We start from the raw sequence: 19602 nt of genomic DNA on the forward strand, positions 1-19602 counted from the left end.
AATGTACTTGCCTATCTTGACCTTTTTGTTTTTTACTTGCAAGTTAAAAAGAAAAATAGATAATAGTATATGCTGTAGGGAAAACTTGAACCCATCCTTTGCTGCATAGCAGAAACTTCACAGAAAATAACTATTTAAAGCATTTCAGTTGACTATGTTTAATTTGCTGAAATACTCTGCTGTATCTGCTTTTGTATATGACAAAGTAGCTGAACAACTGGAGATCTTAATTTCTCAATAATGATCTGCAGCTATTAAAAGAGTAAGGAAATCAAGCCATTCTACTTATCATTACATAACCAAATTACTCAACAGATTAAACAGTAACAATATGTAATACTTAAGTTCTGCGATATATAAGGGAGTATGAAAGTGCAAAAAGAAAAATGACAAATGCTTACTCAAAGTTATGTTATTTATCGAAGACTGTAAAATGTCTTGAATGATTTATAATCTGATCTTGGCAACATAATACATTTCTTTGGGGTTTAAAGGAAATTTACAGTTCGCTTTTATGCATTATGAACCAAACATACCTTGAGAATGCTGTAGCTACACTGATGCAGAAACATATATTGTTTAATCCCTAAACTATTATAAAATTATGATAATGAGGCCCTGTTTCTCCTTTGGGTGGCTCAGCACTTCTCTTCTTACCTCAATCATGAGCTGCTTCAGGGAACGCTGAATTCACTGTGTTGTCTGTGTTGTCACTGACAGGCAGTAGTAATCAATTCCAAAAAGTATCCAAAGCACCAGCATTCAGAACATATATATACAATATGGAAACTATATACAACATGGTAACTAGGTAACTACAGGTAACAAGACAAGCAACCTACAAGAATGGTCACCCTTGTGAGTAAATCTCACAAGGAATGAAGTAGATCAAGAAAAGACAGCAGTATGCTAACTGTGGATATTTGTGTGGAGCCAGAATCTCTGCCCCAAGTGATTGGAACTGCAGAGGAAATGGGTGTAGTGAAATGACAACACCAACACACATAAACCATAGTTCATACTAGGAATGTCAGGTAAAACATGTAGACTAGATAATTGTTGCTAGCTTGGATCCATTTTTTTCACAAATATTTTTGTTTCCTTGTTAGAAGTTGTGAAGGACTGCTTCATCAGTGAGGGTGTGAACATCAGTGGAAGCAAAGATTTTAAACCACATTTAACCTTTCTAAAGCTGTCGAAAGCTCCATCACTCCGGAGAAAGGTACAGGATTTTCTTTTTTTTTATGTACATATGTATGCACATTCTGCCTGCCCTGACCTTATCATTTCTCTGTCCCTTCTGTACAATGTGTCAGTACTTCTCAACCCACCTGCGTCAGCCACCATAGAAAGGAAATTACATGTTGAAAACCAGGATACCATCAAACTAGTTGCCTTACATTAAGCTTCTGTAACCATCACACAGGTTAAGACTGTTTAATAATCTTCATTTGTCATTCATCTGTGTTTAACTACACCCAGTAGACCACTTAGTTGGCCAAAGATTCTGAAGATCTGATCACCCTAAATGCGCATGCACTGTACATATATATATATATATATATATATATATATATATATATATATATATATATATATAATTTTCAAGTGCTTGTAGAGCAGATATAGAAAAAAAGATGTCAACTTACCTTGTTCAGGTGTGTAGAACCATTTCAGAAACATTTATTCTATTGGCAACCGAAGGAGGAAATATTTGGTTGAGAGAAAATTGGATCATAAGTAATTTAAAATGGCTCGGATAGTCAGTTTTCTTGAATTCCAATTTACATAAAGTTATTAGTGCCTTAAAGAACATGAAAGGAAGGCAATCATGATGACGATGAATTGCAGACTGCAAGAGGAGTATTATGTGACATAAGACCTGTTAAAATTCATGTGTATCAATCCTTAGCAAATGTTAGGTTGAAAAATAGTTATATACTATAGATATCTATATATTAGAAAAAATAATGGGGTTAAAAAAACTAGTACCATAAGTGGTGGAGAAAAACGATTCCTTCTATTCTATATTACTGGTGTAGATTTTGTTGAAATAAACAGTGCAATGAAGTCATGAATTCAAATTGGTTTCTGTTGTACCCAGAGGACTCTTAATCTTTCCATATGTCTCTTCAACTTGATTTAGACATAAATTCAACAAAATATGTTAAGAAAATGCGATGCATACTATTTCTATTTAAGAATCCACCCTTAAAGGGATAGTACAGTTTCTGTAAATCAATGCTGTTTATGTAATGAAAAGAATTTAAATTTTCCAATATATTTTCTGCTTGCTGGCAGCTTCGTTGTGATCTACCAGTGGATATAAATCTATCCCTGGTCATGTGATGTCACACAGGTGCACAGCTCGTTAGTATCACAGAGAGTAATCAGGAGCTGTGTGATATAATGAACCGTGCACCTTTTGTAGCATCACATGACCATAGACCATTTGTTATCCACAAGAAGTGAACAATGACACTTCCCATAGCATGAAAGCAAGCAGAGATCTAGAAAACAATGAGGAATAGATGCAGAAAGTATATTGGAAAATTGTGTTACTTTATTATAACTTCATTATACAAAATGTATTTGCAGAAACTGGACAACTCATTTGAGTTTGCTTGTACTTTTGCTAAGTACAGGTGGTCCCCTACTTAAGAACACCCGACTTACAGACGACCCCTAGTCACAAACGAACCTCTGGATTTTGATAATTTACTGTACTTTAGCCTTAGGCTACAATAAACACCTATAACAGTTATATATGATATCTGCAATGAAGCTTCAGTTCTTATTGACAACCCAACATTTTTAAAATACAATTGTGACAGAGACACAAAAATTCTGGCATTAAGGGTTACAATTATAAAGTATACAGTTCCGACTTACATACAAATTCAACTTAAGAACAAACCTACAGACCCTATCTTGTATGTAACTCGGGGACTGCCTGTACTCCAATTCCTCATTAAACCCAAAGCAAATCATTCCAACGCAAACCCACCACACACTAGATGGCTGCAAATACATACATAAATTAATATCACTACATGAAACTAGTTTGTCTTAAAAAGATGACCATCAGAAACACATTTATTTAAACAATGTTACAAAATATTTACTTATGTAAAATAACAGTAAACACTATTTACTGTTATTTTACATAAGTAAATATTTTGTAACATTGTTTAAATAAATATGTTTCAGATGGTCATCAATTTAATCCTAGATCTTGAAGAACTCTAATTCATTGTATAGAAAATTCCCACTGCTTACATGTGCAATGAGAGTAATGTCTGCCAGTGTAATGGAGTGGTCACAAGAACAGTCTTCTCAGATCCTAATAAAATCAATGTAAATGTTTCTTATTCAAGAGTGGATTGTAGAGATGGCATTAAGGGTTAGTACTTGGTTTATACTGTTTTTAACCTGCACAGAATGAAATTGCATTTAGTATCTAGGTAACTAACACTAGAGACACTAGGATTTACCACACTAAACTATTAGTCCCCTCGGGTAGGGTATGAAATGTACTTTCTGGAATCTTTTTATATGAAATTACCCCCTTTAACCTATAAAAAATCTTCCCCAAAGTAATTTTCACTTGAGATGAGTCAAATTTGGTTGTTGTAGGGATAGTGTCACTTCAAAAGCCCATAACATTTGGTTCTATAGTACCTAGAAACATGCATTTTGTGTCATATTAACTCCACTGCGCAATAAGACGTACCTGTACGTTTTATTGTGCATGGGGGAGTATGAAGAGGGCCCATCTGTTGCTCGATCTGTTGCCATGAAAGCCTTGGATCACACAAAGATCCGAGGCTATCATGTTTTAGGCCAGTGATGGGCAACCTTTTGAGCTTGGTGTGTCAAAATTCGCCAAAAAACCGAGCATAACTCGGGTGGTGTGTCACCTTGACAAAAAAACATAGTTTTGTGATATTTATAGTTTAAATAACAAATATGTATACTATTTAACTTCTAGGGTACTTTAACCGTAGGTTGTCTGATTGATCCTACCATGTAATGCCATACTACAGTATGGCAGTATATGGGGATTTTCCCAATCATCTATTACTATGTGCAAATCTCACATTGTAATAGATCGGTTACAATCAGACAGGTGTGGAAATGCTTAGTAACCTGTGAACTTTCTGTCATGAAAGTTCACAGGTTATAGCGAGGACGCAGGCACCACTGTCTGCATCTCCCTCATGCCCTCTTGGCATGGAGAAAGTGTGAGGAGCAAAATAATCCCAATGTCTGGCGATTTGCAAGGCGTTGCGATTATGTCAGGGCTTGTACGTCACAAAACTGACACACAAGCCCTGATGACTGTCTTCTATCATACAGTGCACTGACCTTACTTACTATATGATGAGTGGTTGTGCTCCCTTGCCCCTGCTGTGGAGATGGTCAGTGTAGAGGTGGCAGCTGCTGGGACATCACACAAGGCAGCAGCGATGTGACCTCTGACTGTGCTGCCATCTTCCCCCCACCACAACTATCAGGAGCTGCAGAGGAGCCTCCTGGGTGTATGGCCGGGTCACCTCTCCTGCTGTGCCCCATGCTGATACCTGTGCTGACTGTAGACACTAGGCACAGCTCACACATGGGGAGGGGCCGGCCCGCTGGAGGAGGAGGAGGAGGGAGTGCTGGAAGCCTAGTGCAATCTCTCATCCTCCCGGCTACTGCACCTGGTCATGTAGGATGAAACTTAACTCTCAGGCAGCCGTGTGTCAGTGAAAATGGCTACGCATGTCAGCACTGTCGCGTGTCATAGGTTAGCCATCACTGTTTTAGGCTATCTATTACAATGGGCGGTGTTCAAAATCCCCAGATACTGCCATACTGTAGTATGGCAGTATATGGTAGGATCAATCAGACAACCTATGGTTAAAGTACCCTAGGGAGTCTGAAAAATAGCAAAAAATAAAAAAAGTTATAAAATGATATTAAAAAAACTTAAAAATTCAAATCACCCCCCTTTCCCTAGAAGTCATATAAATAATTAGTAAAAATCATAAACACATTAGGTATTGCCGCGTCCAAAAATCCCTGATCTATCAAAATATAATAGTGGTTTTACACTGCGTTTAACCCCGTAACAGAAAATAGCGCCCAAAGTTGTAAATGGCATTTTTTTGCAATTTTGAAAAATATAAAAAATTAAATAAAAAGTGATCAAAAGGTCATACAATCCTAAAAGTAAAATCATTGAAAACGTCATCAAAAGTCTCAAAAAATGACATCAACTACAGCTCTGTACACTAAAGTATGAAAAAATTATTAGCGCAAGAAGACGGCAAAATGAAGAATTTTTTTGTACAAGAGTTTTTAATTTTTGTAAATGTATGAAAACATTACAAAACCTATACAAATTTGGTATCCACGTGATCGTATTGACCCAATGAATGAAGTAGACCTGTCATTTAGGGCGCACAGTGAAAGACGTAAAATCCAAGCCCACAAGAAATGGCGCAAATGTGTTTTTTCATCATTTTCTCTGCATTCAGAATTTTTTTTTTTTTTTGCTTCCCAGTATACGGCATAGAATTGACATTCTCCCTGCACCCATTAAACTTGACTCCTCTTATGTGAAAATGAGGTAGGAAGATTCATATTTGCTTCACTTTTGAGAGACATTCTTTATAAGTAAATGGTGAACATTTTACATAAGAGGGAATTCTAGTAAGCATATTTCCAATACGTCCCCCATGACGGCCCACTTGGAGGATGCCCCTTGACCTCTGTAGGGACAGGAAGCAGAGAGGTTAAAAGCCTCCCACCCGCATCCTCCCGCCAGTGTCTTCCTGTCCCTGACAGGATAGGTCAGAGAGGCTCCTCTCCTCCAAGGGGGGGGGGGGACGCTTGTTTCTTGATAAAGAAAAACTTACCGGGGTTACGCCGGCCTATTGCAGGCTGTAGTTTCCCTCCGGATCGGGTCCGCGGCCGGGTCCTTCCCTCCCTGGTCCCTTGATGATCCGGAGAGCGGTCCTCTCCAGCAGCCGAATGGGGCCTACGCGAGGACACGCGGAAAGCTCCGTTCCCAGGAGTTCCTTGCGGCCGATGACGACTTCCGGCCGCGACCGGAAGTGAGGTCAGGCGCATCTCGGAGCGCCAGAACGGGCGCGGAAGAGCCACCGGCTAGGGGGATGGGCTCCCCGATAAGGTATATAATCCAGCACTATCATGAGGAGCGGTGTCTCGTATTGGGGCTTATACCGCTCGGTGGCCTTGCCGTCCCAGACATTCCTGACATGGCTGATGAGGCAGACTTGGGCCTACTCCACCCTCCTGGTTACGTAAGTGGTGCTGTATGGCATGTTCTAGTAGTAAATCACATTAGAACCCCAAGTAAGTTATTCCTTACCTTTCTCCCTTAGGACAAGGATCAAGGGACTAAGGGGAAAGGTAAAGAGGACAGACCAGAAAGGTCTGAAAAAGCTAGCAAACCTGCAAAGAGCAGAAGCACTGCTAAGAAATGCAACATGTGTTTTCACACTATGCCCGAGGCGTATCAAAAGCCCATTTGCAGAACCTGTATAAAAGAGTTCATGCGAGAAGAGAAAACATCGTTCATGGATGAGTTAAAATCCTTTATTGAGGAGAAAGTGGTAGCTTCAGTGGCTTCGGCAACACAGAAGGAACCCCCTCCAAAAAAACCAAGATTAGCGGACATCTCCTCCTCTGAGGAAGGAAATTATGATTCAGAAGTCCCTTCCTGTTCCATGGTCGACACAGAAGAACTCGATTCCCAGGATGTAGGTCAAAAGACTGATCCACGTCATCTTTTTCAGTTGGATGAGTTAGAGAACCTACTGAAGGCCATACGCGAAACTTTAGATATTGAAGAAGTTCCCTGCACATCTAGAGAGGACGAATTGTTTGGAGGACTGAGAGCCAAAAAACAACGCGTCTTCCCAGTTAACGATACCCTCTTAGGGTTAATTACAGAAGAATGGAAGGACCCAGAAAAGAAGATAACAACTTCCAAGGGGTTTAGGCGACGTCTAGTCTTTGATCCAGAAGTCTCCAAAGTTTGGGACTCTGTTCCTAAAATGGATGTGCAGGTGACAAAGGTTGTCAAAAAAACAGACCTACCGTTTGAAGACTCTGCACAACTCAAGGATCCTATGGACCGAAAGGCAGATGCCCTTCTTAAAAGGGCCTGGGAAACATCTATGACCAGCCTAAAATCAAATTTATCGGCCAACTCAGTTGCCAGAACCCTCTTCTTCTGGCTAAACCAACTAGATTCCCACATCAGAGAAGGCACCCCTAGGGCTTCTCTGTTGGAAAGTATTCCACTTCTTAAATCTGCCACTGCCTTTCTAGCCGATGCTTCAGCCGAAGGCGTCCGTTTTGCGGCCAAATAAGGGGCTCTAACAAATGCTACAAGGAGAGCCTTGTGGCTAAAACAATGGGGCGGTGATATTCGTTCAAAAACGAAGTTATGCAGTATCTCGTTTGCTGGAGATTTAGTCTTCGGTCCAGAGTTGGACGCCATATTAGAAAGAGCCTCTGACAAGAAGAAGGGGTTTCCGGAGAACAAAGCACCTTCCAAGAAACCTTCATTTCGTCCCTTCAGGAACACCAAGGATTCCTTTCGGGGCAAAGGTAAACAAGGTCGTTGGAGCTACCCTAAAGGCGGCAGAGGTCGGGGGTTTCTATTCTCAAATTCCCCTGACAACTCCGGAGGGAAGAGACAGTGACGCCAGAGTGGGGGGGCGTCTTCTAGGGTTTGTCAATCAATGGTCTCGTATTACTTCAAACCCGTGGGTCCTGAATATCATCAATTCAGGATACAGGATAGAATTCAGTTCCCTCCCACCTTTAAGATTTATGCCTCCCTTATCTTCTACCTCTTCCTCTACCCATTATCTCATCTGGCAGGAAGTTTCATCTCTCATTCTCTCAGGAGTGATCTCCCGGGTTCCTCAAGATCAAGAAAAGACGGGCTTCTATTCCCCCCTCTTCCTGGTCAAAAAACCAAACGGGTCAAACCGGATGATAATAAACTTAAAAGCCTTGAACAAATTCCTCACCTACAGACGTTTTCACATGGAATCGGTAAGATCTGCTACCCAACTCATTTACACCGATTATTGCATGTGCACAATAGATCTGCAAGACGCCTACTATCACATCCCAATTCACCCCTCATCTCAAAGATTCTTAAGATTCTCTGTCCTCTCTCCAGAGGGTTCTGTCCTACACTTTCAGTTTCGGGCTCTTCCCTTTGGGATTTCGTCAGCTCCAAGAGTGTTTACAAAGATCATGGTGGAGGTGGTTGCTTTTCTGAGACTACAGGGAGTATCTATCATCCCTTATTTAGACGACCTGCTGATTGTGGGAAAAGACAGATCAGATCTCAGTATAGCAAGAGATCTTACGATGAACAAACTCTCAGATCTGGGATGGTTAATAAACACCCAGAAGTCAGATCTTTCTCCCTCCACCCTCAAGAAATTCCTTGGTGTAATGTTAGATTCTACTCACCTGATGTCCTTTCTTCCTCAGGAAAAAGCGGAAAATCTGAGACATCATGTTCACTCCTTCAGAAGGAAGATTTCTGTCTCAATCCGAGGAGCCATGAAGATTTTAGGACTCCTTACAGCCGGTCTCCCATCAGTGGCCTGGAGTCAAAATCATTCTCGTACCCTACAGAATTGGATTCTGAGCAGTTGGGATCGAAGGCCCTCAGGTTTGGACAAGAAGGTCATCATTCCATCCTCCGTAAAAAGAAATTTACAGTGGTGGTTACAGAGAAAGAATCTGGAGAACGGGGTCCACTGGCACTGCCTTCCGCGTCTCACAATTACGACCGATGCAAGCAGTGTGGGCTGGGGAGTGGTCTTCCCTTCCCACTACGCCCAAGGTCCATGGACACCTTCCCAATCCAGGAAGCCATCCAATTATCGAGAGCTACGGGCTGTCTGGGAAGCCTTAAGGCTAAATACACCTCTTCTAAAGAACCACCATGTACACATATTATCAGACAACACCACAACACCACCATTATCGACAACTCTTTCCACCTTAACACACACCATCTTCTCCTGGGCAGAGGAGAACGTGCTTTCCCTCTCTGCAACCCACCTGAGAGGAATTCTAAACGAGGAGGCAGACTACCTCAGCAGGGAAGAAATATCTCCCAACGAATGGAGCATCAATCCAGAAGTCTTCATCCATTTGACGAGTCTGTGGGGAGTTCCTCAGATCGATCTGAGGAAGAATACGGTATGCCATCGATACTACTCTCTGGAAGCAGGAGAACCAAAGGATTGATTGGATGCTTTCAGCCATCAATGGGTGGAACCTCTTTCCTATGCCTTTCCCCCTATTCCCTTAGTGGCAAGGGTCCTCAGAAAAATCCTTACGGACCAGGCAAAGGTGATACTGATCTGTCCAAATTGGCCAAAAAAGAACTGGTACTCCCTGTTGACATCCCTGGCCCAGCAGCAACCAGTGATACTGCCTTCACGGAGAGACCTTCTACATCAGGGACCGATTCTTCATCGCGACCCAGGACGGCTTCAGCTAACAGCCTGGATCCTGAGTCCGAATTCCTGACATCACGGGGTCTTTCCATGGCTGTAGTAACCACTCTTAAGGCAAGTAGGAAGAAGGTTACGTTCGCAATTTATCACAAAATCTGGAAAAAATTTGTAACATTTTGTGGGGATAATCCTCCATCTCAATCTAACCCAAATATCTTACAGATTCTGAACTTCCTACAGAAAGGCCTGGAACAGGGACTTTCTACTAGCACCCTAAAGGTCCAGGTCTCAGCCCTTGGCGCCTTCTGCGATCGTCCACTGGCGGAGCACAGGTGGGTCAAGAGATTTATCCTAGCCTCCTCCAGAATCAGACCCCAGATTCTCAGGAGAGTTCCTACATGGGACCTCAAACTGGTCCTAGACGCACTTTCCAGACCACCATTTGAACCTCTGGATAGCGCTAACATAAAGAACTTAACGTTAAAAACTACCCTTCTTGTCGCTGTCACTACAGCTAGAAGATTGGGTGAGCTTCAGGCTATTTCAATTTAAAGAGCCTTATATGCGGGTTTTGTCTGATCGTATAATTCTTACTCTAGATCCAGGCTTCATTCCCAAGGTGGCATCCAGATTTCACAGGACTCAAGAAACTCTTCCATCCTTTTGCGAAAACCCCTCTTCTAGTAGGGAAGCTTCGTGGCATCTTCTGGATGTAAGAAGAATTGTACTAGCTTATCTACAGGCTACAGAACCCTGGCGTTTAGACAATAACTTGTTTATTCAATTCCAGGGAAAAAACAAAGGGAAGAAAGCCTCGAAAACATCAATAGCAAGATGGCTAAAGTTAGATATCTCCACCTGCTATACGCAACAAGGGAAGGAGATTCCATCGAATCTAAAGGCCCATTCCACCAGGGCTATGTTCACTTCCTGGGCTGAAAAAAGAGGTGCATCACTAGAACAGATTTGCAAGGCCGCTACCTGGGCCTCATCATCCACCTTCATAAAACACTATCGACTGGATTTACCTTGTTCTCAGGATCTTTCCTTTGGCAGGAAGGTTCTACAAGCGGTCATCCCACCCTAGAAATTCCTACTTATCTGGTAGATCTCCAAGTGGGCCGTCATGGGGGACGTATTGGAAATGTAGAATTAGACTCACCGGTAATTCAGTTTCCATCTAGTCCTCCATGACGGCCTATATATTCCCTCCCTAGCATATTTCTGTATTGTATGTGAATATTTAACATACAAAATAAAATTTTGTTGTACCTTCCACCGGTGTATTTATTTGGTAAGACACTGGCGGGAGGATGCGGGTGGGAGCCTTTTAACCTCTCTGCTTCCTGTCCCTACAGAGGTCAAGGGGCATCCTCCAAGTGGGCCGTCATGGAGGACTAGATGGAAACTGAATTACCGGTGAGTCTAATTCTACATTTCCTATCTAAGGGGCTAGTAGTTTAATGGAGTAAAATCTGGTGACAGGTTCTCTTTACGCATTCTTCATTCTGGAATATTCCATAGGGGTTCCGTTCTTGTGATTGGTTGGGTCACAGTAGGCATTCTCTTTGTTATCCAGAATCTTGTGGATAGGGGACAACTTCTAAACTTGCGACAACTACTTTAGGTTTATGATCAGAACAAAAAACCAGTTGGTGTGTAAAGGCTAAGTAGTGTATAAATTGTATTTCAAAATATAGAAAACACACACAAATGATGCCATGCATCACATTCCATAAAAGCTTTTAAAAAGTGTACAGAATACACATCAACAAGTGGAACGGAGCCAGTCCAACCGATCCACACACGGCCACCAATCAACATCAGATAAGAGAAATCCCCCCCCCATGCACAAATGAAGATCAATGTTAGCAACAACGTACAAAGATTTCTGGCACATTTGTCTACCAAGTGATGAAAGTTATGGCAGACTCCTAAATGACAAGGTAAACAGATGGTCAAAACCGGGTATTGATCAAAAGGAGTCAACCAGTGGAGAGGTCAAAAGGCCAGCATTAAGTAGATAGCTGGAAAAATAAAGGGTAAGCCATGGGGGAAAGTGGTAAGGGGAAGAGGGACGAGTGGCCGGAGGCACCCCACGAGTTACGCCGCGAGCCTGCGACTTCCTCAGGGGTCTTTATTTTTAGAAAAGTCATTTGTTGCAGAAACTAGCCTAATAGTCCTCACAAAGACCTACTTAAATCATAAAACTTTGGGTGTTCTCTTTCTTTCATGGCAGATTCAAGACACACCTACAGCGATCCAGGAAGCCGAGATATAATTGAATTTTTTTCCATGGTGTTTAGATTAGCAGAATGTCTGTCCAATGGGTTAATGAATTATTTACTTTTACAGAAGGGGTTGTAATAGCTTGTTAACCCCTTAATGCCGAGGCCCTTGTTCATTTTTGGGTTTTCATTTTTCACCCCCCACCTTCCAAAACTTTTTGTATTTTTCCATGTAGAGAGTTGTGTAATGGTATTTAATATTCCATGCCGTGAACTGGGAAGCCGGAAAAAAAGTTTTCTTGTGGGCTTGGATTTTACGGCCTTCACTGTGCGCCCCAAATGACATGTTCTCTTTATTCTTTGGGTCAACACAATAACGGGGATATCAAATTTCTATAGTTTGTATTATGTTTTCATACATTTACATGTACAAAATTTTTTTTATTTTGCCAAATTCTGGCGCTAATAACTTTTTCATACTTCGATGTATGGAGCTGTGCGTGGTGTCATTTTCAATACTTGTCTTTTTAGGACTGTATGGTTTTTGATCACATTGAATTTTTTTATATTTTTCAAAATGGCAGAGGCTGTCATGGCATCAATTGGCGCCCCCGATGACGTCAGGGGGAGCGACTCTCTAAATCTGTTTGTAAATAGTTTTCATTACTTATCTAAGTGACCCAACTATTTCAGTAGTTCCATCTGTATTTAAACTATAGGGTGAAAACATCCTGTAAATTAAAAACTTTTTCTTCCTTTTTGATGTCCTTCCAACTCCACCATGGCTCATGACTAGGAGTACAATTTTAATACAGTTCTGAATTATATACCTTCTAGTTATACTTGGGATAACTATAAATCAATGTTGCTTCAATAACGATTTACAACAAAGGTAATTAGAATAAAAGCATTAAAAATTGAAAGTCTCTCTAAAATTTCTTGACATGGCATTGGCTGGTATCCCAATTATTAAAATGGCTCCCATATACACTTCTACATAACCCTGTATTTTCTAGATTTATATTAACTTGGTCTAACTATTTATTAGAGGTTGTCCACTTTCAGTAAATAATTGATATTGTTTGGGTAATGAAAAGTTATACAATTTTCTAATGTACAATACTTGAAACAATTGCTCACAGTTTTCTAGGTCTTTGCTTGCTGTCATTCTGTAGGAACTTCATTTACTTCCTGTGGATGAAAACCTGTCTAAAGCTCGTTCTAAAACAGAGGGGCCCATTTGCTTATCAGTCTGCTGGAGTTCACCGAAAGTCAGACGGTAATGCACTGTGCCGCGATTAACTAAGATTGTGCACCCGATATCATGCATGTGTCACTTCCCTGCTCAGGTCCGACAGAGTTCACCATATTTTTGGTGGTGCATGTAAGTGCTTGGGCTTGCGACACAATTTGAATGTTAAATCCCGCGCTCAGTCCGAATCAGTTGGATCATCTGACAGCACGCCCCCCAATTTGTGCTGCATGGAAGCTAGCGCAGCTGCGCCAAAAAACAATTGCATGCAGCCAAATCTCAGCTCAGACATTTCTTAAATACCTGTGTAATCTCCGGGAAAGACACACAGTCGCAGTGAGCAGTGCGGCCCTTAGTAAGTGAGCCACAGAGAGTAATCAGACTTGCCTGATACGAGAAGCGGTGCACCTGTGTGACATCACATGACCATGGACAGATTTTTATCCCCAGGAAGTTAAATGACAGAAAGCATATATGACAGATCCATGAAGAAAGTATATACTAGAGAATTGTATAGCTTTTTCATTACACAAACCAAATCAATGATTTGCTGAAAATGGACTTTAATCTGCAGTCTTTTTATATTTCTAATCACAATCTCTAACTCCTGACTGCCATCAGTAATTTTTGGTGGTGTAAAGTTAAAGTTGCACTGGGACACAAGAGGCTTTGAAGAACACTAAATACCAAAGCTCCTAAGTCACAATCATTATGGCTACTTTTTTAAACAGCCCATATTAAAACTGACATGGCCAAAGCCATTAATAACTAAAAAAAAAAAATTACTAACCTCTATCATATACTTTTGGTTTTATCCACTTTTCATCTTTGTGCTACTCTTTCTTATACCTTTTAAATTGATTGTAACTTTTCTGTATATCCCAAGAAAAATCTGTTAACCTTTTCCCCAAATCAATGTATAAAGTTAAAATAATTTTTCAGTGTCTATAATATTGGTTGCATTTGGCCTTCTATGAATAAAAAGTAATGGATAAAAATGTGTTTCTTTTTTAATCGTATTCTTTATGATTTTTTTTAATGCTTTTTTTTACTTGAGCATTTTTAAGATATCCTGTTCGGGCCACATAACACATGAGAATTTACTGGTTTTCTCTGGTTTTAGTACTGAAGTAAAATACAGAAAGTTATATGAACGTAATCCAATATTTATATACAGCTATAGGAGTGCCATCTAGTGGTCATTCCACAACATTTGTTTTAAGAATAACCTTGGATGCAACATAAAGATTTGGGAGAATTAAAAATATTAATTTATATTGTTCTTTCATACATAAATTGCATATTACAGGAGTAATTCACAGGTTTAATCTTGCGGTCCTGCTTTTTTATTAGTGCCCATTAAGTTTAGTACAAAATGTGGAAAATCTCCTGAAAAAAATGAATCGCTTGAATTGTATAGAGGACTCGTGTTAAATACAGAATAGAAAATACTAAACAATAATTTAAAATATACACTGCCCCCTATGAATTTTATATATTGGGGCCCCTCTATCTGTTAAAAACTAAAAAAAAAATGTACTCGCCTGTCTGGTTTTGTCTTCTAGCTTCAGCCACTGGAAGGGAAATCCTTTCCCTGCTCCAACAGGTTGTGGATAAGATCATTTGTGCACCACAAAATTGCATTAATTGGGAGGTGCACCCAGGGACTGACACATACACAAGTAAACATGGGCAGGGATGTTAATTCTCCTCAACTGCCCACTACTTTAATGTAGTGGTCCGTGCAGATACAGACTGGATGACGAGCTCCCTCCAGAAGATAATGCCATTCTTCCAAAGCTAGCTTTATTGCCAGAAGCTATGGAATAATTCCTCTCTGCGGCAGAGAGAGTCTTGGAGAAGAAGCCGTAAATAAGGGTTCCCCCATTGGGCCCTTTCTGGGTGAGAACGGCTCTAGCACCAACTGATGAGGCGTCAACCTCGAGTGGGAATGGTCTCTCTATATCAGGCCAGTTGAGAACAGAAGCGGAAGACTTCAGGTTGGAGAAAGCCTTTTTTCATTCGCCAGAGGCCAGAGTTTTGGATTGCCGCTTTTCTTAGTGCCACGATAGGAGACATGAAAGGAGAAAAGCGGTATAAACTGCCAGTAGTAGTTAGCAAAGCCCAAAAGCTGACGTTATATGCCCCATGGAGGTCTAGTTTGCTTAAGACCTTAACTCCACATAAGCGGTCGAACAGTTCTGTGATCAATGGCTAAGGGTAGCAGTTCTTCACGGTAAACTTTTTAAGGCCGCAATAGTCTATGCAGGAACGGAGTGACCCATCTGTTTTGGCCACAAAGAAGAATCCTGCACCGGGAGAAGAAGACTTGCATGTGAATCCCCTCTGTAGGTTCTCTTTCACGTAGGCAGACATAGCCGCGGTTATAGGCACAAAAAGAGGATACACCCAACCCCGTGAAGGAGATGTGTGCTAGCAACAGGTCTATTGAGCAGTCATAGGGGTGGTGTGGTGGCAAAGTCTCTGCTTGCTTTTTCGAGAAGACATCGGCAAAGTCCCTAAATAGAGCGGGGAGACCCACCAGTGGCTTGGAGGACAAGGTGGAGAAGGGACAAGGTACCTCCAAACAGTGTGACTGACATTCCGCTCCCCAGCGGAGAACTTCACCGGTCAGCCAGTTGAGCACAGGTGCGTGGCGCTGCAACCACTGAAGGTCCAGAAGAACAGGCGACGTGGACCAGAGTAGCACATAAAGAGAAAGTCTCTCCTTGTGCACGGCTCCCACTTGCAGACATAGGGGCTTAGTGTGATAACGGTCTACTTTGTAGAGAATCTGCCCACTGACAGAGGAGATGACCAGCGGCTTCTTGAGATGGACCACAGGAAAATGATACTGAGAGACCAGAGCAGCATCCACAAAGTTTTCAGCAGAACCGGTATCCAGGGAGTTTAATCTGATTACCTGTCCGGGAGCCGAGTAAGACAGCTATGTTCACATGTGGAGAAGCTTTGTTCTCACCTAGGGAGGCTTCTCCCAAGAACCCTAGATGCGTGCGTTTCCCTAACGCTGAGGATGGAGCGGGCGACTCTGAAGGAAATGTTCTGGGCTGGCACAGTAGAGACAGAGGTTCCCCTGTTGTTGCCTAGAATGCTCCTGGGGAGACAGCCAAGCCTCTGAGACAGAAGATGACAAGGTCTTTGGAAAACAGGAGCTAGACAGGGCAGACATTGGATCCTGACTTGCAGTCGTTCCAGATGCTGCTCCTTAGAATGCTCAGCAAACCAGATGTCTGAGTGTTCAGAGAGATGAGACCACTCAGTGTAGATGGCAAGTCACGTGCAGACAGTGAGTCTTTAATCTGCCCTGACAGTTCCTTTTTAAAGGTTGCGACAAGAGCGGCTTCATTTCAGGTTAGCTCAGAAGCCAGGGTACTGGACTGAACCGCATAGTCAACTTGACGCAGGTTTAGCAGTGCGGTCTCAGGAGAAGACGCCTGGGCAGGTTCCTCAAAGACAGACTGGAATTCAGTGAGGAACGTGGTAAGAGTAGCAATGACCGGATCGTTCCTGTCCTATAGGGGAGTATATAAAGCCCACACCAGGGCTTTCCCGGAAAGAAGACTGATCAGGAAAGCTCCCTTACCCCATTCTGTGGCTAACTGAGAAGGCATCAATTTATGTAAGGAGCACTGGGTGATGAAGCCCCTGCATAACTTGGCCTCACTGTTATACTTAGAGGGCATTGGAAGGCGCAGCCTGGGTTCAACAGTAGACGATACAGCCGTAGTAACAGGAGTTACTGCAGGTACAGGAAGCTGGTGCTGGTAGTACAAAGTCATCAGGGAGAAGCATGGTTGGGGACAGGCAGAAGGTTAAGACGTGCAGCAAAGGATCAGGGTCAGGTTGTAGCAGTAGTTTAGGACAGGCAGAACAGGAGAGAAGTCAGGAACGTAATTGGGCATGGGCATAGAACAAAGATTTATCTTGGGCATAAAAGCACAAAGATCTGGTAGGGGACACAGGAAGGGGCAAGAATTTATCAGGGCAGGTGGATGGCCAGTGCCAATTATTGGTGTGCTGGCCTTTTAAATCTTATAGAGGCAGCACACATGGACCCTAGGAGGCGGGAATGCGCGCGCCAGACTTCAGAGACTGCCACTGGAGCCGGGGAAAGGTGAGTGTGCAGGCTGGATCCAGGGGCACAGGGGGGAACATGGGTGCACCTATGACCCAGTATATGGGTCACAGGGGTACCTGTGACAAAGGACTTCTCCCAAGCTGCACCCTTTCTTGACTATCAGACTAATACTCAATCTCCAAAGTTTCAAACATGCTCATGGTCAGACATGACCAGACCCCTTGGAGCTCAAAAATTTGCAGGTTAAAAAATAAATTTTATCTTGACTTTCCAATTATCAGTTGTGTATGCTAAGTTAATAAAGTGGCCTACTTGCAGCTCGTTTTGGGATAATTTTTGAGCTCACCAATTCCCTTTTGAGAAATTATTTTAGCCATCCTTTTAGTTACCAGAAATTTCTAGAACTAAAATTTCTAGAACTAGAATAATATAAACCATGTTTTGATTAGTCCTTTTCATTTTTAACAATCCTTTAGTTTACATGGCTCCCTGCCAGAATTCTGTGCTGAGTCCCTGGGGGTTGACCACTTTCAGCAAAAAAATTGATATTGTTTGTGTCTTGTGAAGTTTGTGCAAATTTCAAATATACTTTCTGTATCAATTCCTTGTTGTTTTCTAAATTTCTGTTTGCTGTCCTTCTTTAGAAAGCTTCTATGTTCACTTCAGGTCGATAAAAATTTGTCCATGGTCATGTAAGGGACAGGCAGGAGCACAAGCCATTATTATCACATGGCTATGATTACTCTCTGTGATAACAACAGTTTGTGCCCCTGCCTGTCCATCATAAAACTATGGACATATTTCTGTCCACCTGAAGTAAACATAGAAGCTTTCTATAGCAGGACAGCAAGCAGAGATCTAGAAAACCTGAGGAATTGATACAGAAAGTATATTGGAAAATTGTATAATTTTTCCTAACAGAAACCGTATCAATTATTTGCTCAAAGTGGACAACCCCTTTAAGCACTAACTAAAACACAAGCAAAACACAAGTGTGATGACTGGTTGCCTTTCAAGAAGTTTGCTTTATTTACATTCTAATATACTTTATATATGACTTATTCCACAGGGATTCAAAAAAATATGCAGCGAGTTATACAAGGAGTATGAAGATTTTTCTTTTGGGACTGAACTGTTTAGTCGGATAGATTTGTGCTCAATGCACAAAAAGAATAAAGAATCCGGCTACTACTACTGTGAGAGCTCTATTCTGATAGATAGCATAAAACCAAAGGAGGGAGGAGGGTCGATCCATGAAACTAATGTAGATTCTAAAGATCCAGGCAAAGAAACTGCTGCAGATTTCAGTATTACCTCTTGCCTAGCAGAAGTTGCTGACAAAATAAGTTTAGAAATTGCTAATGTATTAACTGTAAGCCAAAACGAAGGAATCAAAGAGACGGATGGGCAGCCTGAAGCCACGAACACTAATCCGGGAGAAAAATCCTGCTTCCAGTCAACACCTGATCTATTTCTAGCACAACCAATAGCATCAACAGCTGTGGATGATGGACCTGAAAAGCAAAACTGACATATAAAAAATTTCTGCCAAAGAAATGTCTGCTTGGTTTAAGAAAACACAGAGATAGGGAGGAAATCAGGCGTTCTACCGCAATAAAATTCTGTGTTTAATGGTACAATGCCAACTAATGAGACCATATCAGGAGATGCATTACAAAGGTTAGAGAGAAATGTAGATTGTCAGCTACAATAGCAATCTAAGCTAGTGTGCATCTCCCAGAAGGATCACAGAGCCAGATGGTATGTTCTGTTCATCAAGTTATTGTAAGAATGGCAGAAATGAGCTACTAATATAAGTAGCGGCAAGAAACAAGAAATAATGAAATGCATTTTCCTCGGACTGGAGACTGGGTTATCTTAGGGGAAAATCCTCTTTGCACGTTGGGAACTCAAATCGTTTTCTTTCAATGCATTGCTGATTGACCAATTTAGCATAATAAATGAGATTCATCGACGCTTAGATTCCATTGTTCAGGTAAATCTATACAGTAATTTTGTAGGTATAAGTGACATAAATGTGTTGTATGGAGCCGAAGAAGTCTTTAAACAATGAAGTTAAACATTCAACCCCCTCTTAGCATTTTATGGTGATTTAACAACCATGACTTTATTTATTGTATTACTACCTTTAAATAAAATATGTCAGCATTTTTTTTGACCCCCATAGCAGCTGTTCATACTTTTTTTTTTTTTTTTATTTGGGGTAAATTGTTAAAATGTGGTAATCTTCTCATTTGTTATCCATGTCCTTCTTCCTTCTAAAATCAACATTTAAAATTCTGGAAGTAAAGGGCTGCTCCTGGGGTTTATTTCCAGAGCCCCTTCATGCTGTAGCTTCACAGGCTGTTACACTGTCTCCACTTCTGCCTGCTCCCTTACCACTTCCTTTTTCCTCTGCCTGGTGTAATTTCGCTTCAACAGAGGAAGTTTCGGCACACAGTGGGATGGGAAAGTGCTTCTTGTACAGGATAACAATATAAGAAGGTCTATGAA

At 41.5% G+C, this 19602-nt stretch overlaps 1 protein-coding gene across 1 annotated transcript in view; it reads left to right on the forward strand.

Annotated features, from left to right (window-relative positions):
- Window positions 1–19275, forward strand: part of LOC140132857 (uncharacterized) — a 72442-nt gene extending 53167 nt beyond the window's left edge. The window contains exons 6-7 of the mRNA XM_072152189.1: window positions 1110–1222; window positions 18158–19275. Of these exons, the coding sequence (XP_072008290.1) occupies window positions 1110–1222; window positions 18158–18619 (575 nt within the window). The 3' untranslated portion in view covers window positions 18620–19275. The remainder of the gene's footprint in view (window positions 1–1109; window positions 1223–18157) is intronic.
- Window positions 19276–19602: the final 327 nt, after the last annotated feature.

This window comes from Engystomops pustulosus, chromosome 5, assembly GCF_040894005.1.
Source record: "Engystomops pustulosus chromosome 5, aEngPut4.maternal, whole genome shotgun sequence".
Taxonomy (NCBI): Eukaryota; Metazoa; Chordata; class Amphibia; order Anura; family Leptodactylidae; genus Engystomops; species Engystomops pustulosus.